The sequence below is a fragment of the Aptenodytes patagonicus genome, chromosome 2 (assembly GCF_965638725.1).
Source record: "Aptenodytes patagonicus chromosome 2, bAptPat1.pri.cur, whole genome shotgun sequence".
Lineage (NCBI taxonomy): Eukaryota > Metazoa > Chordata > Aves > Sphenisciformes > Spheniscidae > Aptenodytes > Aptenodytes patagonicus.
This window is the reverse complement of record NC_134950.1, coordinates 122,289,338-122,312,425: the sequence shown is the minus strand read 5'-3', so window position 1 is coordinate 122,312,425 and position 23,088 is coordinate 122,289,338. Positions and strand designations below refer to the sequence as shown.

Genomic DNA, 23,088 nt, shown 5'->3' with positions numbered 1-23,088 from the left:
AGAGTTAGTTGAGAATGAACATTGCCTCTTAATCTTACTGGTGTTTAACATTGTCCTGTTAGTACTTGCCATTACGCAGGGTTTCCTTATGCTAATTTTGCAGCCAGCTCCTGGTAAACGTTGGTGAACACGTAGAAGGAACATGCATTGCTCAAGGAAGGCGTCACTGCAGGTGGAAATAGTTGCAGCAAAGTCACGCAGAGGTGATGCTAGCCGCTGCATTCAGACACGCCACAAACGCTTGGCATGCTCCAGACATCAGTTAGTGTAGTTTTAATTTAGACTGTTTTTCAATTGTTTTTTTTTTCTTCTTCTCGTCTCCCTTAGCTTAATTGTCAGTAAATTTTGCAGGATATTAGAGACGTGCTCCTGGTTTTCCCCCACAGGACATGCTTGACTTCGTCTCCCCCTCCCCTGTAACATGGACCAAAGATAATTGCTTTCTCTTGAAAGTAAGAGAAAGGAGTTTTGGGGATGCAAGCATGGCATTGTGAAAGACCTAGATGAAGTTTTTATTATTTATAGAAGCAATACCAAATGGAATTTGTGCAAGATTTTTTTCTTTTTTTTCCCCCAAAAGCATCTTAATATGTATTAATGGTGTGACATTCAGGGCTACTGTGGAGGGATGAGATTCTTTCCTGGACTTGTCCTCTGCCACAGCAGTCCTTTGCCCTTCTGGCAAAGGGACTGGGAACAAACTGAGTGCTGTGACTGTTAGGAGCACAGCTTGGCTAAAACCCAAGGGGGTATTTCCAAGCAGTTGTCCCACCCTCTATCCCCTCTGGATGTCTCCTCTTTGTCAATGAAACGCAGATTTAGAAAAAATCATTAGGAACTGTGTATTTATAAAAACCTTTTAGGTAAAGGGAAACACCCTGCGTTTGGGGGGAATTGAGGTGTCTTCTCATGTCATTTAGACATGAAGTCTTGAATGTCTTTGCCCTGTGCAGCAGTGTGATAATGAGGGAAGCAGCTCTCCTGCTTCTGTACCAGCCGACGTTCCTCTCTGTCAGCATCGCACAGGAAAGGGACATCAGGGACATACGCAGATCTATAAGGGATTTCCTATAGGGAGCAATAAGGATGTTGAAGGAGGAAAAGTAAGAGTGCCCTCTTTCGCTCATGTTTTCTAATTTTGGCTTGCTGCTCAGCCTCTGCATCCAGCTAACGCCCCTGCCTCCAGTGCCGTGTCTGCAGAGTGGGAATGGTGCTATGGGGTCCTGGAGGGAGAAACTAGTTAACAGTTGAAAATCGCCTTGAGGTGAGTGCGCGGGGACGTCAGGTCGGGAGAGACCTCCTTGCCCTGCGTTCTGGTGATGCTTCTCAGGACACCAGCCCCACTTACGTGGCTTTGGGTAGGCGTGGACGGAGGCAGCATATTTCCTCCTCCACTCTCAAACCTGGTTCACCTCATCATGAGGACAGGCGTCCTTCGCTTCTGTTTCCCACCTCTTGTGTTGTTCCTCAGGTGCTGGCATTTCTAGGCTTTTTTTTAATAGCTGAAATGGGAAAATAGTGTGAAGAGGGGGGTGAGAGCCAGAACAGCCTTCTCCCCTCCTCCCACAGTGCAGTTGTAGTCCAAGTGAGGGACTGGGACATGTCCCTGTGCCCTACACAGAGCCGTGGGCAGCCAGCCCAGCCCTGGCTCTGGTGCCCCCCGAGACCTGGTGGGGTGATGTCCAGCGAATTGTTTGTTCTGGTGTCTCTTGGCTGTTGGTCTCCCTCGTCCCCCTCTTCTTCCTCCCCCCAAAAGTTCCAGTACCCCTCAGCGTATCTCCTCTCTGTCTCAGCATAGTGTGGCAACTGTCAGAAATTGCAAAAGTCTTCACGAGTTGGAAAAATCTGTTTTATTCACAGCTCTGGCATAAACCTCCTTCTTTAATGACTACCTGGTAGCTTGAGACCAAATGTGATTTTCATGAAATTGAAACCAAACCCACTGTTTTCCTTCCCTTCCCTCCATACACTCCTTGCCCCCTGTTAAACTGTGCCTTCGGGCTGTGCTGCCTGGGGGTGGCACACCTCCAGAGCACTCGTGTGCTGCAATCCACTGGAGATCCCAGATCGCTGCTCCGACGCGAGGTGTCAATATGTGATGGACAAGGTCGTGGCAGACATGGAAAGTGTTCTTGGACTTCTTATCTGGTGTCTTCTACAGCAGGTTTTCTATGCAAGTAAAGAATTTACATCTCTTGAAAATATACATCTCTTGAAAATACATCTCTTGAAAAATATTTTGCTGTTTGTAACTCCTTTTTATGCCTCTGGTCACTATTGTACTTATTAAAGAACTAATACTTCATCTGCCAAGGACCGCCTGCTCCTCCCTTCCCTGCAGTCGCCGTGCATGGACCCTGTGCCCGCTCTGCCTGTGGAGAGGGGCTCCTGCTCCCGGCCGTGCCACCACCGGAGGTGGCCTTGCAGGGACCCAGAACTGCCACGGGGCACCAGGACACCGTGGGCAGAGGGGTGGCGGGGGCCGGGAGTGCCTTGACTGCATTTTGTGGCACAGCCACCACCTGGGCACTCCTCCGGGTGTTCCCTAAATGTTTGAAACACAAGGGAGTGGTCAAAACCTTTTTTTCCGCCTCCCTTTTTTTCCGCCTCCCTTTTTTTCCGCCTCCCTTTTTTTCTGCCTCCCTTTTTTTCCGCCTCCCTTTTTTTCCGCCTCCCTTTTTTTCCGCCTCCCTTTTTTTCCGCCTCCCTTTTTTTCCGCCTCCCTTTTTTTCCGCCTCCCTTTTTTTCCGCCTCCCTTTTTTTCCGCCTCCCTTTTTTTCCGCCTCCCTTTTTTTCCGCCTCCCTTTTTTTCCGCCTCCCTTTTTTTCCGCCTCCCTTTTTTTCCGCCTCCCTTTTATGGGCTGGCACATGACCAGGTGTATTTGCCATTTCTTTTTTCCACTCTGCAGCCCTAATGCGTGAGCATTTGCCTTTTAAATAATAAACAAATAAATAAACCCCTATACTACTGTGTGGCTTAATTTCCTCTTTCCTCGCAGAAATGCTGGAAACCCCCAAATCTGACTGCTGCTGGCCACGTTGCGGCCATGCTCTGGAGCAGAGCCATCCCTTGCCACCGGTGGGCTTGGGAGATGCTGGGGTGTGCAGCTCAGCAGCAGGGCTGGGTAGGCTCCAGCTGTGCACAGCTGTTGTCTCCTTTTATGCGACTATGGCTAGAAGAGCTCCAGATGTACATCACCATCAAGGTCCAATGTGTAATCCAGCAGCATTCAGGGTGGAAGGGGAAGGATAGAGGTTATATACATTTCCAGGGAAGCACTGGTAATGGTGCTGGAGATGGTACTTCTTTCAAAAATTCCTGAAAACCCCCAAAAGAAATTGGGTGGGAGGAAAGGAAGATGTATGGAAAATGGTGTTTGGGGAGATTGTGCCAGGTTTGCTCTTTAGATAACAAAAAGACAAAAAAAGCTGTAGGCCAGTACATTCCCCAGCTGGCTAGCTGGGAAGGAGAGGGAATTGCCTGGGAGGGGTTTGTTTAAAACGTTTCTTGAGCTGCGTAGCAGCCTGTGGTGCAGTGAGGTCCCTGGGTGGCCTCCCATGTAGGACCACAGCCGTGCCAGCCCGGGCAGCCACACAGCTGCAAAGCACCCCCTGGGCTCACACCCACTTCTGGCCAAAGCCAGCACGTTCATGAGCTCCAATCCCTGGCCTGAGGTGGGAACATCCCCCCCAAGGGCCCAGAGCCATCCCAACCTGGCAATACCATACAACCCAATCATGCAGTTGATTATAGCTTTTATTGAATCACAATTAATTGCAATCAACACATCTCTGCCCTTTAAGTCAGTTTCATTTCCTTAGCTTAATGGGATTTTTGCTCTTTAGTTCAAGATTACTATGCAGCAATCAAGGAGGCAAGCAGTGCCCGAGACACACAGCGGTGCTACGCATTTAGCGAGGCCACCGTTTACACCCTGCTGAGGCACCGATCCTACTCGGTGATGGTGACGGCCGCCTCCGCTGAGATCCCTTTGATCTGGGTTGAGATCAGCTTGGCTATTATTTTCTTCTCTCCTAGTCTCGTCGGAGTGCATATTATTTCAGACTTAATGATCCTACCAGGCTTTACATGCCTAAGGAGAAAGGAAAAACAAATAGTCCCAGCATGAGTTATGGTTCTCATTTGCCGCTTTTGAATTGTTTTGCTTAAAGAAATAGCTGCTGCATGTTTTTAGGGTGGGTGTTTTCCTTCCCCTGTGACCAACATGCAGCAAGCGGGGCTCAGCACGGTGGTGCTGGTGGTCCCGGCGATCCTGGGGACCTTCCCCAGACTTCCCCATACTGCTGAAACACTAAATTCGGCTCTGAAGGAAGCAGCTGTGTTCACACTGGCCGGGCAGCACCCGGCATCACAGCAGGAGTGTGGGGAGAGCCCCTGTCATGCCCGAATGCCCTGAGCATGCCAACCTCTGTGTGTGTCTTTCTGCTGCATGGACTGTGCCCAAACATGGTGCGGTTTCAAACACAGCTTGCAAAGGGCCCCGTTACTCCAAATCCCCTAACCACTTCTTCAAGGGAAATAACAAAAAGAAGAAACAAAGCAGAGTCCTGCCACGCTCATTTCATACTGGGCTCATCTCCTTACCCCTCATCAAACACTGACTTCTTAAATACGCCCAAGCCCTCCACAAGCAGCTTGCAGTTGTCCAGGGGCACGTTCAGCTTGTTCTTGAAGATGAAGGCACAGGAGAACTCCTTGTTCAGTTTGGCCATTTCTGGCATCTGGCAGAGGAGAAAAGAGAGAAACAAACCCAAATACTGGGGATCAGAGGGGTAATAAAGATGCCGGAGGTGCTGCACGTTTGCTCCTCACCACTGGCACGGTGGGGGACAACCCTCTCATATCCTTTCCACCCTCCCATGGCACCGTGTGCTCTGCTCCGCCAGCTGTTTTCCCAGTTCTCCTCTCTGGTTTCTCATGTTTTAACTTCAGGAGGTAGAGCTGTGGGGTCAGAGATGGGCTCCATACAAGCTGTCCTCTTCCATCCCCTTCCCTCCAGCAGCCCCTGCCTGCCCATTTTAGATGGTGCAATAAAATCTTCATTTCATGGCTGCTTTCAACCTTCAAATAAAGGCTGGATAGCCAAATAAAATGCCGAGGACTGAACATCCCAGGAGGCAGCTGTTTGGGAGATCCCCCTGGGAATGCTAAAACCACCTTGGTGTTACAGTGAGCAGGGCTTTAACCCTCGTCCCCGAGGAGCAGGGCTGGCAGCTGCCTCACCTGGACGGTGATGGGGGGGTACTCAAAGCTCATCGTTGTCTCCTTGGTGAGTTTTTCATCTGTCCCCTGGACCTCGGCAATGGCGGTGATGAGGATGAACACTTCATCTTCCACCGAGGCCAGCGTCTTCATGTACTCATCGGCTGCAATTTTCAGAGGGACTTGCATCTCTGCAGGAGAGAAAACACAACTTGGTGCTTCAACACACGCCCAGGAACTGGGTGGCAAAGCTGGCTCTGGTGGCTGGTGCCCCAGGGTGTGGGATGAGGTGTATTTGCTGAGACCATCCTGCTTTTGGCTTGACCCAGGGGCCCTTCAGGGGGAAGCCATGACTAGGCAAGTGGTACCTGGCACAAGCAGCCCATGGGAAGGGTGGCTGAGCCCACGCCATCTCCCCGCCAAGCCGAGCACTGGCTCGGGCTCACATCCAGCGTCTCGGCAGCCCTTGGCCCCAGCTGCCCCAGCACTCAGGAGAAGGCAGAGGAGCATGAGGTTGGGTACATTTAAGCCCATGTCCCCTGGGGTTTCTCTGAGGCACTGCTTGCTATAAAATTAGCGGCTTTCCTTTCACTTCAGATTTTATCTTTAATTGCCTGGACAAACTTCCAGTGGCTTGGAAAAGCCCCGGAGTCAGCAGTGCCAGAGCCTGAACATTGCTTTAGCTCCAGGGCTTCCTGGCTTCTGGGAATCAAAAAAAAAATGCCTGTCCTTATCTCTAAATGTATGTAGCTACCTTTGTGTCCTACCCTGCTGCATTTTGACAGCCACACTATACGCGTGAAAACACTCAGCAATCACCAGCAGCAAAGATTTTTTTTTTTTTAAGAGTGACTCGTGCTTGGAATGAGCAAGTGCTGTTAATTATTCATCACTCGTTAGTGTCTTGTTTAGCACATTTCAGTCACATTGCTGGGGATCAGAAATGCAACCCAGGGGGCTCAAAGGTACGTAATGAACAGCAAACAGCTCTTGGGATCAGACAGGCAGGCAGCCATGAGGTTGAAATTTGCTTGGGCGAAGAATTCAGAAAATAACACTCACCAGCGTTGCCACCAGCTGATCAACATTAGAGTGGCAAGCACAAGAACAAAAAATGGCTGAAATTTCCAGCCATCTAAATCCTGTGAGGGATCTGACACATATGGATGCACCCGAAGCCTGCAGTGGCATCTGTGATGCTTACACAGTGAGGACAGGAGGGAGATGCTCCAGCACACCTCGCTCACACCGTGAAAACGTCTGTCTGCCCACACTGATGTATTTCTAACCATCTCGTTGAAGCTGCAGCAGGGACAGGGCCTTCATGTTTTGGTCCCCGCTACACGGTGGGATCCCAGTCTACAACTGAGGCTCCCAAATGCAGTAACAAGAGAGGTAGGTAGCAGGCAGGCAATTTCTGCTCTTCGTGCTGCATAGAGCCATGCACTGACCTATAGCGGAGCTATTATGAACCAGCTTGAGTGAAACCCCAGACTGTCACAGTAAATAGCCCATAGAACACAGCAAGCTTTCTGTGCCTACCAGATTTGCCTTCAAGCTTGATGGTCTCCTTGACATATCCGAGGCTGGCCTCAACTTTCCCAGTATAGGACTGCAGCTGGCAGGAGCCAGCAAGATTGATGGTCCAGCTCCCAGGAGTAGAGGTCTTCACTGTGATGGCCAGTTCAAGGGGATTGCCAGGATACAAAGCTTCTTTATTGGTTATCTCAAGCTGGAGCCCAGTCTTGGAGACTGCCTCGTGCAGGACCCTAGGCTCGGGGGCCATGGGACCCATGGGCACAGTTGAAGCAAAGCGTGCACGAGGTACCACTCCTGAACGGCGTATGAAGGAAGAAGCTTTCTCCATGGCCTCCCTTTCCTCTCTGGAGCCTGGATGAAGAAAAAAGATGGGTGATGATAGCTGTATCTCAGTCTCCTCACCCAGAGCCACCTTGCCTTTATTTATGCTTCTGCTGCTGAGCAGAGAGGATGTCAGGGCACCTCCAGCCTCTGCTCAGGAGACCCTCTTGGTTTACACTACCACCGGACCTAACTGAGAACAAGTCTTATGAGGAGCAGCTGAGGGAACTGGGGTTGTTTAGCCTGGAGAAAAGGAGGCTGAGGGGAGACCTTATCGCTCTCTACAACTACCTGAAAGGAGGTTGTAGTGAGGTGGGTGTCGGTCTCTTCTCCCAGGTGACAAGCGATAAGACAAGAGGAAACGGCCTCAAGTTGTGCCAGGGGAGGTTTAGATTGGAGATTGGGAGAAATTTCTTCACCGAAAGGGTTCTCAAGCATTGGAACGGGCTGCCCAGGGAAGTGGTTGAGTCACCATCCCTGGAGGTATTGAAAAGACCTGTAGGTGTGGTGCTTAGGGACATGGTGTAGTGGTGGACTTGGCAGTATTAGGTTGACGGTTGATGATCTTAAGTGTCTTTTCCAACCTAAATGATTCTATGATTCTAACTGTAGCATTTTGGACTGGAAGAATATCCTGAAGGAGACACTTTTAGAGGATGGATGCTTTTAAATTTTTCAGCTTAAGATTTTCCCACTCCTCACTGGGAAGGGTTTAACAGTCTAGCACAACATGGCTGGATCTGAGAACTGTGGGGAGGGAATGTGGGGGTTTTTTGTTTCCAATATGGTCTGGGGAATGGAAAGACAAAAAGAAGAAGAATGAAAAAATGAAACAACGGTGAGTCTGACCACTAGGTTGGTCACTCAGCCCATTTCTTTCACGGCCTGCAAACTTCATAGAATCATAGAATCATAGCATAGTTTGGGTTGAAAGGGACCTCTAAAGGTCATCTAGTCCAACCCCCCTGCCATGGGCAGGGACATCTTCAATTAGATCAGGTTGCTCAGAGCCCCGTCCAACCTGACCTTGAAGGTTTCCAGGGATGGGGCATCCACCACCTCTCTGGGCAACCTGTGTCAGTGTTTCAGCACCCTCAGTGTAAAAAATTTCTTCCTTATATCTAGTCTAAATCTACCCCCCTTTTGTTTAAAGCCATTGCTTTAAACTTGCTTGCACCCATCCCTAAAGAGCAGCCTATAGATGTCACTGCAGGCATGAAGATGCCCAGGAGCAGCGCTGCATCCCCCAGGTCTCCAAGCCTTACACAGGGTTTGCCACTGCAGCTATCCCTGCGGTTTTCTCCTGGAGAAAACACACATTGTGGGGTGACCTACTAGGCCAGGGGTCTCCTCTTTGGCATTGCTTTAGAGGATGGGGGCAGTCACCTTCAGGGTACTTGTACTGCGCAGTGATGTCTTCCCGCTTGTTCTGCCCCACGGCTTTTGTGCTTATGTTTATGCCAACGCCTTCGGTCTCCGTGCTAATTCTGGTGTACTTATCCTTGCCGTTCACCTTCTTGACGACCCAGTAGACTTTGTCAGCATTCACTTCCGCATACAGAAACTTGCTGTCGAAGGGCAAATACACATCTCCATCTCGGATAGCCTTCAGCGGGCATGGACCACACTGGAAAATACCTAGAAAGCGCATTCAGCACCATTTGCTTTTCCAAATATGAGCAGAGCCTCTAATTTTTGTTCCTCCCTCAGACCCATCCAAGCAGGAATCTGTGGCCATGGTAGTTGACTCTTGGTAGTAAATATTCCTCCAACTCAGTGATGAACTCCAAAAGCCCCCATCTATCCCATAGCTGTTTTGGCTTTTTTATAGATGACCAAGGTCTGGTAAGAGCTTTTAGGTGTTTCCCCTCACTTAAATAATTTTAAGGCTTGAAAGTCATGGCTTGGTGTCATGGAGATGGAGTCAACCGAGTCTAGCCACCTGTGTTTGATCTCCTGGCAGTAGCCCACTTTCTGAACAGCCTTGAGGATGAATGTTTTCTTTCCTGCCTCTAAATTCCCTGCATCTGTGCAGGGAGGGTAGTCATCGATTTTGGCAGTCACTACTCTCATTTACCAATGAATGGACTCATGACTTCCTCAGAAAAGCTCTACGGAAAGCATCTTTACTGGGGACAGCTGTGGCACCTCTTACTACAAACTGCTTTGAATCCTCAACTTCACCAAAGAAATCAGAGGATGGTGGAAAGAGAAATTAGCTCTGATTTCCAGCTGTGCGCTCTAACCTCTGAAATGACATTCATGTCCCCACAGCGTCCTACAAGGTTGGTTTTCCACCTGCCGAGAAATGCCGTTCCTCCCGTCCCAGGCTGAGACAGCAGGAGTGGGACCTCTGGCTTTAGGATGTCACTGCCCAAGTGTGTGAAGATATGCATGGGGAGTACGTGCTTTGCTGACTGGGGACCATGGTTTTCATACAAAATGTCCCTGCCTCCCTTGGGAGTTGCAGAAGAGCCTTTCGAGGCAAATCCTACCTTGACTTTGCTCCTGAGGGGTTGAATCGATTGCCTGCCAGCCATCAAACCCTGCTGGCAGGTCCATCCGCTTCATCCAGACATCGTTCCACACGTGGAAGTTCCTGCGTGCATTTGGGTTGGAAAGAAAAGGAGTGAGCTGTTACAGCCAGAAAAGTCATGATCTCCTCTCTTAATCCTTAAGTAAGGGCAGGTTTAATGGGGGTTTGCATGTAACCCTGTGAAACCCCAGGCTTCTCTCTTTCCCAGGCAGCAAACCCGAAGCAGTAGGGAAATTCTCAAAGGAAAGGATGTTGGCACTGGGAAACGCGATGCTGCGGGGTGGCGTGGGGGGTAGGAAGCGTTAGCCCTCCCCTTGGCAGTACCAGATGGAGTCGAGGGACATCGAGTTCAGTTTTCCTCCGAATTCATTCAGGTAAATGTCAACTCTCAGGTTCTCCTCCGTATCGTGTGCCGAGCTGAAGTTAGTCACACTGCGGGATGGGATCCCCAAGCAGCGCATGACTACAGCACAGACAGACAAAACACAGGGTCACAAAATCACGCAGGTTGGTGGGTGTCCCTGGGGATGGTTTCGTCCGACCCCTCTGCCCACCCAGGGTCCTCTAGAGCAGATGCCCAAGACTGTGTCCAGACAGCTTTTGATTATCTCCAAGGATGGAGACTCCACAACCTCTCTGGGCAACCTGTGCCAGTGCTCGGTCACCCTCACAATGAAAAAAGCTTTTTTCCCATGTTCAGACAGAACCTCCCGTGTTTCAGTTTGTGCCCACCACCTCTGGTCCTGTCACTGGGCACCACTGAGAAGAGCCTGGCTCTGTTTGCCCCACTCCCTCCCGTCGGGCATTTATACACATGGATAAAACTCCCTGAGCCTTCTCTTCTCCCAGCTGAGCAGTCCCGGCTCCCTCAGCCTCTCCTTACATGACAGACCCTGCCACCTCCGGTGCTCAGAGGCACAGTAATTTGGCTTACTCGCACAGTAATTAGAATATCAGAGAAGGGAGACAGTTCACTGTTTACCCGTAGTGAGGACTCCTGAGAAGACCCAACATTGACCATAACAGACCGGCCTCTTCGTTTTGTAATACTTCTGCAAAATTGAGACGCTCCCAATCCAATCCGTAGGGCAGGTCCCGTTGCTGTAATTCCCTGACCAGTTCCCCAGCAGGACACCGCGGTCATCATTGGCATTAACCTGTGGCCACACACACATGCAAAGGAGAAAAATACAGGGATGAGGCTGAATGAGGCTTAAACCCCAGGGTCTCTGCCCACCCTGTGGCTCCCCAGGTGCTCCACAGCCCTGTGCCACCCAGTGAGGCTGCCGGTGCTGGCTGGGGGCTTCCCTGGTTGGAAACCCTCCACCTGGATATCTAGAAGTAGGTGGCACTGCTGCTCGGTGCAGCTGAAATGCACTCTGCATCTTGTATCTTAAACCCCAGGGCTCCAGGAAGTGTCCCACCACAGAGAGCAGCTGCCCCCCGAAACACAACCCTTGTGTTGGCCCTGCCAATGCAGCTGCTGAGAAAGGACAACCACCAGGGCAGCTGCAAGCTTTGGAGACGGGGAGATGCTGTGTTTCTCTCGCCTCTTGCCTCCACCCAAAATGCCTCTGGCATTTTTTGCGGTTTCCCAAAGGAACCCGTTTCAGATGCATCCCGAATTGGTGTTCAAGACCCCGGGGAAAGAAGAACAAGTAAGAAGGAGGAGGGAAAGCTGGAGGGGCAAAGCACTTCTCCGAGAGAGGCGTACCAAAGCAGACATGGCTCTGGACACAAACACAGGATCCGCTCTATTGCTCAGCTTGAGTTTACTTTTGTCCAGCAGATACATGCAGGCGTCCAAGACAAATTCCTCAAACTGTTTTGGAGAGAAAGTGGAGACATTTTTATACACCACTCTAAAACAGAATTTGCTCAATCACTACGAAGTCTGTCTAAGTACTTCGAGGAAACTGTCTGACTAGTCCTAACTTCTAAACTTCCTCATGATGAATTGTCGAGCCTACAGGGCTTCCCAAAGCTGTTCTTTCCAAAGAAGGGCTTAAACAAAAACCCAACTTGGAAGACAAAAGTCTGTCTCGTGTCTTGCAAACACAGTTGGAGCCTGATCCAACAATCTTACTCCTGTGAGTAGTCCTAAGTCACCTACGTCAGCCTGCAGCCCTGCAAATTACTCACAAGAGTAATGAAAATTTGAGAGTGCTACGGATACTCAGTTTATTAACATAGGTACAAAATGAACCCTAGGGAAAAAAAAAAGTTACATAAATGCATATTATTACAGCAAAAGATTCCTAATTAGCAATTGCTGAAAAAGCTCCCCGAGGTCCAATTCACAGAGATGTCAAACATCCGATCCAACAAAGCTTGGCAGAATATCAATTCTCATTGCTTAATGGCAGAATAAATATTAGGATAGGAACAGCCCTATGGACAATGCCCTTTGGCCCTATGGAAAAGGCATCAGCAAGAGCACTTTTGCTGGGCTATCTGTATCTTGCAGCTTGAAATTGCAGACTTATAAAACAAACTAAAAACAAAAAAGAAAACAAAAAAAAAGAAAAAAAAACAGTTTCCAACATATTTTGGTGGGGAGGTCTGTCTGGATAGGGTGCAGGATGCTCTGGGTGCCTGTGTGCTTTCTACAGGGTGCAAATAAACCTGCTCTGGCATCCACTTCTTATCTCTAGCCCAAGCAAGTCTGTCGTTCCACTCCACTGGAGTTATCTCAGAGGCAGCGTGGAGGAGCACCCTTCCTGAGGGGGCGGGCTGATTGTGTCCTGCACCCAACAGTTCACCTCGCAGTCGGTGAAGGCAACACTTGAACGATGACAACCTCTGCCAGTGCTTTTCCCCTATTTTTCCCCGATCATGATGCAATAGGTAAATAATCAGATGGTTTTTTCCCCTGTCAGCCCTCTCTGCGGCTCACGAGCTGGTTGCCCATGGCTGCTATATTGCATGAGAGCAGGGAGGACTCCTTACGGGAATCTTTTCAACCAGAAATGCTCCACCCCCAATTTCCACGTCGTTTGCCAGGGGTCTTGTGATCTGATTATAAACATGCCATTAAACCCCGTTCTAAAGCTGTGGCTGGGGAAAACACTTAAGTATGCAGATTACTCTAAGCAGGTCAGCCTTCTCAGGGAAGCTGGCAGGATTATTCAAGCACTTTGAGCTACTCATGGGCTTAAACTATTTTTAGGTCTGATTCATTGAAACGAATGCCTAAGGGAGAAAGAGTGGGTAAGGGTAATAACGCTGACAAGACAGCTGTGTTTTACCTGCCCGAAATTCCAGGGTCTACCATATATGTTGTATGCAGACCCGACATAGATGTAGCCTGTATCGTTGAGCACGTACTCCTTTCTCTGCGCCTCATCGGCCAGGAAGACATCATCAGCTGGAACAAAAAACCCCTCAGATGTTAGGTGGTTTGCACACACGCTATACAAAGTTTTCCTTGGAAAGCTAAACTGGGGGAACCTGGTGGTCTGTAACATTCACACTGAATGATGACCATGCAGCACTCGCATTTTTTTTCCTATCGTGGAAGAATTTCCTGTAAGACTAAGCTTTATTTTACTCCTACAGGTCTGTTGCTATATGACCACTGTTTTATTTTAGTGAAACGCTTCTTTCTGAACAAACAATTTAGTGGACTAGGTAGACAGCAGAGAGAACTGGGGGACTGATGCCAACCAACAACACACATTTTTTTGTCTGGTTATTTTTTTTTATCTCGATTTTAAGCCAACCCAGTCATCTCAGTTCACCTTTGCAGTGGCGCAGGGAAACAGTGAGGGGTGACACAGAGGTGCAGAGGTGACGGAGAGATGCCCCTTAACCTGGCACTGGGGCCTCCCCAGCGAGGAGCTGGCTCATTGCTATTGCCCAGCTTCCCGCTGGCTCTGTGAGAATGCTGCTTGTGGTGCTTTAGGGAGAAAAAGCAATGTATGTGGGAAAGAGAGGAGGAAAAATGTGAGGAAAAGCTCCCCCAGGGACAATCCCTGGGACCAGTAATTATCGACCCCGGTTGCAGGACCACTCACCTTCGCACCAAGGATTGAACAAAAGGTAGAGAGCATTGTTTTGGGTCTTGTAAATGTTAGTCTCGGTCTTCACGTCCAGGGTGTATCTTCCCACCGCGGCCCTGGGCGAGCTGATGACAGACAGCAGGCACTGGGGAGGCAACAAGGAGAGACGGCATGACGGACCCTCCACCATGGCCAGAGGCACGGCACAAGTACAGCATGAGCACCGAAGGTGGTGGCCATGGGAATGTGTGTGGGGGAAGAGGGATGGGGCGCATCCTGCGTGCGCAGTGGGGCAGCAATGAATTAAACAGGGCAAGGCTGCTGCCCACCTAAAATTACAGGGCTAAGGGAAAGCAGGACGGGGGTATTAGGATTTGCTCTGTCGCTACCAACGGGCTCAGTGTTGCTGCCCTCCACCATTGTCCCGTGTGGGAGCACGGCCTGCAGGTTCTACCTCTTTGCCGCTGTTCTTGATGATGGAGATTTGCCACTCGCTGAGGTCCTCCTCCCGCCTTGGGTTCAGCGATACCAGGGTCCACCTGATTTTCATTGGCTTTTCGCCTGGAAACAAACCCAACATGAGATGTGGGAGGGTTGCACATGTCTACAATGACGGCACAGTGCTGGGCAGCAGGAACGGGCAGCCAGAGGCTGCCAGGGCTCTCCCGCTTTGCCCAACAGTTGCAGAGGGGGGACCCGCTTACCGATGCCGAAATGCAGCGCCAGCTTGTCAGCAGCCTTCAACTCCCTGCTGAAGCTGAGCTGGAGCTGAAAGGCCTGCCCACGCCGCACCACCAGGCTGTCCATGTGGTATGCATCCGTGTGGTGCAGGAGGGAGTTCTGGCTCTTGAGAAAGTCAATCCCAGTGACCTCCAGATCGGTCCCTGGAAAGCCGTTAGCAGAGAGGGAGAAAGAAAAAAAGAAAAGGGGGTTGATGGCAAATTGCTCGGTAAAGACAGTTTTCTTCTTCTTTATGGAGCCCTGTGGGTCATTAAAACATCTAAGTGTCCAGTGGTCTAGCACATCACACCAAGGATGGCCAAAGCTAATGGATGGTACAACAGTTTATATATATATTAAAAAAATATAGTATAGTATCATATCATATCATATCATATCATATCATATCAAAATATATATTATTAATATAATACTATAAATACTTAGTATATGTATATAGAGGTATATAGAGAGTCATATTGCTGGGGTGGGTTACAGAGGCTGGTGATGGTGAGCGTGCTGCAGCAATCCACCCGGAGCAGGGACGAGTGCCTGCCTCGCCCTCCGACTATTCGGCCCCAGGTTGCTGCAGCATGCCTCTGCCTCCCTCCCTTGCCACCCAGGGAGTCTGAGGGATGTTGACCTCTGAGGTGGCCCTGGGTGAGTGGGGAATGAGCAGCTTGAGGGAGGTAGCAGCAGTAGGAGACATAGTGTGAGGATTTCTGCCCTTGCCGGCAGCCAGGCATCCAGCCGGCATCCCAGCATCTCTGCACGTAGGCAGCTGCCCACTGCGTGCCCTTGGGGATGCTTCCTCAGCAGCCAAAAGGCTGCGAATGGGATCTCACTGGTTTGGAAATCCATGTCTGCTGGCCCACTGCCTGCCCTTGCACGCTGCCAGCTGGCTGGGGGGCCAGCAGCCACGAGCCAGCTCCGCAGCCTGCCACGGGCCAGGAAGATGGCATGACTGCAAGTTTTGTTTCAATACTGGAAGTCTTGCTTCTGCAGAAGTCTTGCTTCCCCCTCGAAAGTGGAGTGGGGACAGCACATCCGCATCCTGTCCCCACAGCTGCTGCGGGGCAGCTCTGCTCCCCTGAACATCTCGCACAGGAGCCCACCAAAGGTCTTGACCTCTGCAGCATCCCCATGGGCAGCACCCATGGTACTGCCATGTCTCTGAGCCCTCTCCTCCTTGCCCCCATCTGCCCAGCTGCTTTGCTGGTGGCACCTTGTCAAAGCCAAGGCTGTGTGACAGCAACTCCTGTTTGCTGCATGCCTGTGCCTTGGTGAGCGCATTGTGCATCAGCTCCTTGAGTATTACAAATGTTTCTTTGTTACTGCAGGTATTAAACAACAGTAGTAGTAGTAATAGTAGCAGTAGCAGTAGTAGTAGTAGTAGTAGTAGCAGTAGTAGTAATACGGACAGGTGAAGAAAGCGCTGCTTGCCAAGGCACATTCAGAGGTGATGCTCCCAGGAGGTCCCCAGCTAGCACAGGGCAGCTTAAACCTCACTGTTGGGATTTTATCTCAGGATATTTCTCTCTGGTCAAAGACTAGCCTTATATTAGCATGAACACATCCTTCATGTTATCAAATAATAGTTAACAGTAGCTTTAATTGCTCCTTGCAAAACATAGTATACACAGTCAAGCTGGAATGTGAACCGAATGTGCTGAAATTCAGCTCCCCTCAATTGCTGAGATCCCCAGTGTCTCTGGGATGCCATGAGCCTGGGAAATGGGACTCTTCAGGACTCTGAAGCTGATTCTTTGTATTTTCCCCTCAAAAATTAGTCCCAAATAATGTCACAAGTGCCATTAATCAACCTCTTATGGAAGTCTGCATATGTGAATCTTTGCAAGTTGTTTTTTTTTTCCCAAGGACTTGGTTTCTCCTACATCCCAAGTAGCAAAGGAAGGTCTGGGGCCAGGAGCCAGCTCTGCTGCAGAGATGCTGCCCATCTGGGGGGATGCTAAACGTGGGGGGCAGCGCTCTGCCCCCCTTCATGCCAACTGGTGCTTTTGCCATTTGACTTCAGCACAGCTTTAGACTCCAGCAAGAGTCCCTGCCAGGTGCCCCTCTCCCATTCATTCCCAACACAGTAGTTGATTTTGTAGGACACAGCATTTAAAATCACTGTCTCAGGGGCTCCTCTCCCCTCCTGCAACTCCGGATGGGAGCACGGCTGGGAAAAGGGCTTGGGCTGTGGCATAGGAGCGGGGCTCCGAGAGGCATAACTCGGTGCTACATTTGAGCGAAGAGTGAAGCCTTTGAGCAAAGCTTGAGCAAAGAGAAAGCCCTCAGCTTTCAGTAAAGAGCTGAAGATTTGGGGGTCACTGTGTCAGGCTTTGGCAGGCTGCCCAGGTGTGACAGGGAAAGCCGGAGCATGCCAGAACATGGCCCAGCTATATTTCTTTGGAAGTGTCTAACCTGTCTTGTACGTGCCCATTAAATACCCTTAAAGGATAAATTCTGTGTAAACAGTAGGGAATAACAGTATCTATCTGAAGCACTTGGCTCATGAGTGATTCAGATGAAGATATTGGAGACTCAGGAAATTTAAAACCACTTATGGTAACTTTGAACTTAGCAAGTCAAAGGCATAATGGTTGAAGGGATTAGTTCACAAAATGTTTTGACAGATTTGTATGGTACCGGGCAACTATGCTAACTGGATTATTGACAAGAGCCATCCCTAACATTGAAGAGGCTGAAAACTGCTGGTAGCTGCTGTGGCATGAGAGATGCCACAGGCAGGGCCGGATCCAGGGCAGGCTGAAATCGGTGGCATGTTTCCCACTGTGACCTTGTGCTGGGCAGCGACTGCAGCCTTCAGTAAACTGAACCGACCGCCCATGGATCCCCACAAGATTACTACCTCCATGTATTTCTTCTTAGTAACTATATAAACCATATTTATCTTAACTATGTAACAGTTATCAGTGGTACAGCAAATAGACTTAAAATTGACCATCATCTTTCATTAACCGATTTCATTTTTGAGTGCTTTTGTTTGTTTGCTGCCTTCCAGATGCCAACCTCGGGCTGATGTTTTGCGCAACGGGGGGGGGTATGTGTGTGTATATGTCAAAAAAAATCAGCTGAAATTGCTTAACCCTCTTGAAAAGGACGAAGGGGAAGTAAGTCTTCCTCAGCATTAACAAATCTGCAGTCACCAAAGCTGCTTGACTTTGTTCATTATGGAAACCCTGGTGCCGGGCTGAGAAGCTACCATCGCCCTCTGCCCTGGCGATGGCAGAGGGCTTTGGAGGGATGGGGGAGCTGAATGCATAGGATGGCTGTGGGAAAGGGCCCTGGGGAATCCATCCTTCCAGCATTTCCTAATTTAGGGACTGCATTTCCATCCCCTGATTCTGGACATCACCAATGTTGAGGATGCACAGAGAAAAATCGCAGAGAACAGCTGCCTTGGAATATGCCCTGACAGTGCAGAGCATGGTGCCAAAGACCTGTCTTTGGGAGCACTTCCCATCAATTGCGCTGCACTTCTGTGCAAACACACCCATGATACCCTGTGATCCAGCTGGCGCGGTGTCCCGCAGCAAGAGATGCCGTAGAGTGAGCTGGGGGTGTGCCCATCGCCGTGTCCGAGGGGGCTTGGCCACAGCCTGCCCTCCCTGGGCAGCCCCCGTGTGCCACTTCTGGCTTCCCGCTCTGCCTCCTGCCCGGGGCATGGGGCCGGGCGCCCGCACGCCCTGTGCTCAGCTGCCTGCAGGCACCGCAGTTTGCCAACAGAGGAATTAATGATATATAGCAGAGCTGGGAATGCCAAGAATGCGCCCGCTCATGGGATGGAGGCTCGAGCTGCAAGAGGCAGCTCCTATCTGCGCTTGCTCCTGGGGCAGGCCAGAAGCAAACCCAAATCCTGCCAGTTAACATTTTCCTTTTTTTAGAAGAAATTTCAAGACAGTATTTTTATTTTTATCTCCTAGTTCCGTGATTTATCCCTTCTAGAGCTCCTTCCTACACTAACCCGCTGGCCCCATCGCATGCTACCTTCCTGGGAAGGCGTTCAGAGTTTCGAGAGCACAGCAATCACCCAGAACAAAAGTTGGGACATGAGGGCTTTGCACTGGTAAGGATCTGGGGCCTTTTTTCCATGAGGACGAGGTGATGGGGTTTAAAAAATATATTAATATGGAGCAGAGTGTTTATAGCATGCCTGGCTTCAGTGGGAATAAGGGCTGCTGAGAAGGACAGGAGGGAAGTGGAATGAGAACTGTAGCTTTGCAAGAGAGCAAAATTTGGACGCCTGCATTTACTCCTCATCCTTGCCCAACCTCCAGCAAACACTGTCTCACATCCCAGAGACGTGAGATCACATCCCAAAGATGCTGCTCTCTGAGACTTCCCAGAAAATTTCAGGTCATCCACATCCAGAGTACGGAGGTGTGAAACAGAGGGGCTCGAAGTGGTGTCAGGACACCCTTCCCCTCATGATGGCCGTGGAGACCTACTCCCAGCTCCGCTGCAGGCACCACCCAGGCCACACGCACAGCTGCTCAGCTATGCCCCAAACCCCAGGGGTTTGGGGCATCCTGGGGTTGGGCTGGCCACAGGAGCGGTGGTTCAGCAGCCGCTAAAGGACTGACTCAGGCTCCTTTCTAGGCAGGTGCAGAATCTTCTGACAATAGGGCAGGTAGGACGGCCATGGGATGGAGCTCAAGTCCAAATAAATCCCCTTTTCAATTATTTTGAAACTTCTGTCAGATGGTGTCAGCGATCACTAAAGAGCAATAATCTACACAATTAAGTAGCCTGAAAGAAGTTCCTTTCACCTTGACACAGAACAAGTTCAGAAAAGCTGCGTTTCTTTCCTGTTATCACCGATAGAGCCAGATGTCTACAGATTGATGAAAAATGGGTTGCATTTTTCAGCTGGTTTACTGATCTGTCAAAACCAGAATTTGAGCAGCCAGAGCAAACCTATCCCCTGTGAGCAGCGGTGGCACCGAAACATCTTTCCCTAAGGTGTCACCCACAGTGGTCAGAGGGGTGAGAAACCATCCACCTCCGCTGGAGCTGCTATCCTCCCTGCAGGAGACCTGCAAACTGCACATCTAACATAGGCTATCATATCGAGTGTTAAAAACTCACCAGCGTTATTGCTCATGGTTCTTGTCGGTGTTTCGACCCGAGGTGCCTGCGATGCCAGCAGCTTCTGAGCTCCTGAGTAGCGTCTGCCACTTGCTTCTGAGCATGGAGAAGGAAGACAGGCTGCCCTTTTTATCAGTCTCACTCTGAGGTGTCAGCAGGTCCACTGCCAAGGGGTGGTGTTTAGGGAAAGGAAGTTCCCGTGGAAAAAAAATAAATGACTACAACTCCCTCTGCACACAGTCAGACCATGAAAAACAGCAAAACTTAAATCTTGACTCACATGGAAGGTGGATTTGCACAATCAGATGACAAGTGGACAGACCCTTCACTGACAAACACTGACAAATGGGCTAGATGAGTAACAAGAATGCACCTATGCCCTAATATCCAGGTTACCGGGACTGCAACTCAAGGGCTAACTTTACAAGGCAGCCCACAAACATTTAATCCTTAGGAAAACGGAGTTCCCCATTAGGACCAGTGTGACTTTCTTTGAAGTTAATGAGATTTTTATCATCATGTTTGGGACAGAAACACTTGAAGCTGTGGGCTAAAATCCAGTGTTTACACACGTGGGTTGGAAAGCCCAAGGATCCTGGTGCTGGCCCCCTTCCCGCAGGGTCAGGCAGATAGCCCAGTGGGAGCACTGGGTGGGAAAGAGGAGAAACAGGCCATGTCCAGGAGGAACAAGAAATGTGGTGGATCAGGAGCCATTCGCTGGCTGCTCTTTGCTGACAGCTGTACCAAAGGCCTCTCTGGCCAGGAGGTGGCTGGACCCTATGTGCCCCACTGCCACCCTGGTCCTTGGGGTGACCAAAGATGGAGAGATGAGTCTACCCCATGGAGGGTAGAGCTGGTGGCACAGGCCAACAGTGACATGGGCACTGTGGCCAGAAAGAGATACAAACATGTCCCCAAATACCCAAAAGTGAAGAGGCAGCTCAGCTGCGGGAGCAGCCTCAGCCCCCCGATGCCTCCCTTCATGGCAGCAGCCCAGGGTCCAGCAAGGTAGGATTCAGTCTGCAAGGCTGGTGCATCTAAATGTAGGATCTCCCTAAACATGATCTCCCTGTGGAAGCCTTCAAAGGCACTGACTTTTCTCCATCAATTCAGGTAGCTAGGTGTTTACTTTAGGAGGACTGTTTCATTTGGTGCTGAAATGTCTGTGCAAGCTAGGTGCTGAGTCAGCAGATCCCACCCTTCGGGCATGTCACTGCTGGCTGGCAGGTGTACATTGGGTGTCCTCACTTGAGAGCATGACTAGCGCATCCCAGGGTACCGAGGGTTCAGTACACATCGATAATCTCACAGGACATCTGTATGAATATCTGAACCACCACCATTTTTAGTAGATGGAACATCACTCACCATTCAGCACCAGACAATGTGCTGGGAAGTACATATTTCACTATTGAAAAAACACTACAACCCCAATTTACCTTTCAGCATTGCTCTTACTCTGCATTTCTTTCCTCCTGGAAGGTGAGACATTTTTGTTTAGAACCAGCATGGGATGAAGTAAAGTATACATGGAATGTCGCTACAATAACATAACCAATAATACATGTAATCTGAACATTTACGATGTATATTACTGGTTTCTACTTAATTGCAGCAACAGAGCAATCCATTTCATCTGAAGCACTGAGAGTAGCTTTCTAATCCAGTCTCAACCTGTTATATATGTATATATCATTCCATGCTTGGTTGGAGGCAGCTTAAATTGTGTTGACACAGTAGTCCTACAGCAAAACCTACAGATTTTTGCAAACAGGAACGGGTTGATGTTGGTAACGCTTTGCTCCTGAAAAAATTCTATATAGGGTCAGTGGTGGAGGCAGGGCATGTATTCACCAGGGACAGTCACATTTCCAGTCCTATAGGGTTTTGCAAAAGGCTGATTTCAACAGCGTGCATGTTCTGACCCTCACTTTGAACTTCAGAGTTCAAGGAAAGAGTGTAGAAGATAGATGGGTGTGGGTTCTGCCCTGCCATGACCCCACTTCATCTTCGTAGGTGGCTGACCGTTTCACTGTCTACAGAAATTTTTGGTTTATGCCAGTAGACAGAATCTAGCTTTCAGTTCTCCTTTTACTTTGTGCAGCCTGCTCTCATTATCTTTTTCTATGCACTGGTAGTATCTCAATTCAAGGGCACTAAACTTGGCATATGGTACAACGCCCCGACATGAGCTTCCTCCCCTGGCTCGTACAAGTTTGTCCTGACAGGAAAGGCCATTTAACTGTTAATACCCACTGAGACAGTTGTTAGCAACGTCTGAGAAAAGGGATTTCAACTTAAATTGCAGGAACGTTTTTCAAAGACGTGGTTTCAGCTTGTTTCATGTTGTCAGCAGGTGATCTCTGTCCTTCCTACAGGCAAATCTCCTTTTGTCTTTGCTGGCCAGAGAGGCTGGCTGTGGTTCAGCAGCATGGCTTTTTTTCCTCCTCCTTGGTGAAGCTATGAAAAATACCAGCCCTTTTGAATTTTTTTTCCCAAATAGTTACAACAGTTAATCACTTCAATCCGTCTCGTAAAAGTACACTCTTCTAATTAGGAGAAGCAGGAGATGATGTCTTTTTCACAGGCAATCTCCAGCCTATTACCAGTAACTTCAGCAACTCACTTCCCAGCTTGCAAAATCAGATATCAGAGGCTATCAATCAGCCTTACCTGCATCTATCTCCTGCAAGGTAAGTCACCTTATTAGCTGGCATAAGAAGGTAATAAAACACTAACAAATCAAATCAGAATTGCCCAGTGGCTGCTCCCCTATTTACAGGCTTGCCCTTTGTCCCAGGTTTTATTTTGTGTATCAAAAATGACAAGAACAAGTCAAACTTCCAGAGCATGACCACAGATGACGATGCCAAGTAGGAAGGACATGAAGCGCAACCTAGTCTTTATCTTTACAGTTTTATTCACTTGCGACCCCACGTCTAGTTATGGAGAAGTTGCCTTTTATAATGGTAATTTCATAGATTTTCATAGAATACCAGGTTGGAAGGGACCTCAAGGATCATCTGGTCCAACCTTTCTTGGCAAAAGCAGGGTCTAGACAAGCTGGCCCAGTACCCTGTCCAGCTGAATCTTAAAAGTGTCCAATGTTGGGGAATCCACCACTTCCCTGGGGAGATTATTCCAATGGCTGATTGTTCTCATTGTGGAAAACTTTCCTCTTGTGCCCAATCGGAATCTCCCCAGGAGTAACTTGTACCCATTACCCCTCGTCTTTTCCATGTGACTCCTTGTAAAAAGGGAGTCTCCATCTTCTTTGTAGCCACCCTTTAAATACTGGAACACAGTGATAAGGTCTTCCCTAAGCCTTCTTTTCTCAAGGCTGAACAAACCCAGTTCTCTCAGCCTTTCCTCCTATGGCAGGCTTCCCAGTCCTTTGATCATCTTTGTGGCCCTTCTCTGGACCCTCTCCAGGCTGTCCACATCTTTTGCACGTAGCGGGGACCAAAACTGAACACAGTATTCCAGGTGTGACCTGACAAGCGCTGAGTAGAGTGGGATAATGACTTCTTTATCTCTGCTGGTGATGCCCTTGTTGATGCAACCCAGCATCCTGTTGGCTTTCTTCGCCACAGCAGCACACTGTTTGCTCGTATTGAGCTTGTTGTCCACCA

The 23,088-nt window shown here is 49.4% G+C and overlaps 1 protein-coding gene and 1 long non-coding RNA gene across 2 annotated transcripts; one reads left to right on the top strand and one right to left on the bottom strand.

The window, feature by feature from the left end:
* Positions 1–14: 14 nt before the first annotated feature.
* Positions 15–2,963, top strand: LOC143156864 (uncharacterized). Its single transcript, XR_012994697.1, has 2 exons — positions 15–1,264; positions 2,032–2,963. It is a non-coding gene; the product is annotated as an uncharacterized LOC143156864 (long non-coding RNA).
* Positions 2,964–3,739: 776 nt separating this feature from the next.
* TGM4 (transglutaminase 4) lies at positions 3,740–19,775 on the bottom strand. The gene is made up of 14 exons (XM_076331016.1): positions 19,457–19,775; positions 14,326–14,505; positions 14,076–14,182; positions 13,637–13,766; positions 12,869–12,987; positions 11,335–11,442; positions 10,603–10,777; positions 9,945–10,083; positions 9,580–9,683; positions 8,471–8,722; positions 6,767–7,114; positions 5,246–5,415; positions 4,607–4,743; positions 3,740–4,094 (listed from the first exon to the last, which is right to left on the bottom strand). The coding sequence occupies exons 1-14, from the start codon at positions 19,470–19,472 to the stop codon at positions 3,953–3,955; spliced, it is 2,127 nt and encodes a 708-aa protein (XP_076187131.1). The 5' UTR covers positions 19,473–19,775; the 3' UTR covers positions 3,740–3,952.
* Positions 19,776–23,088: the final 3,313 nt, after the last annotated feature.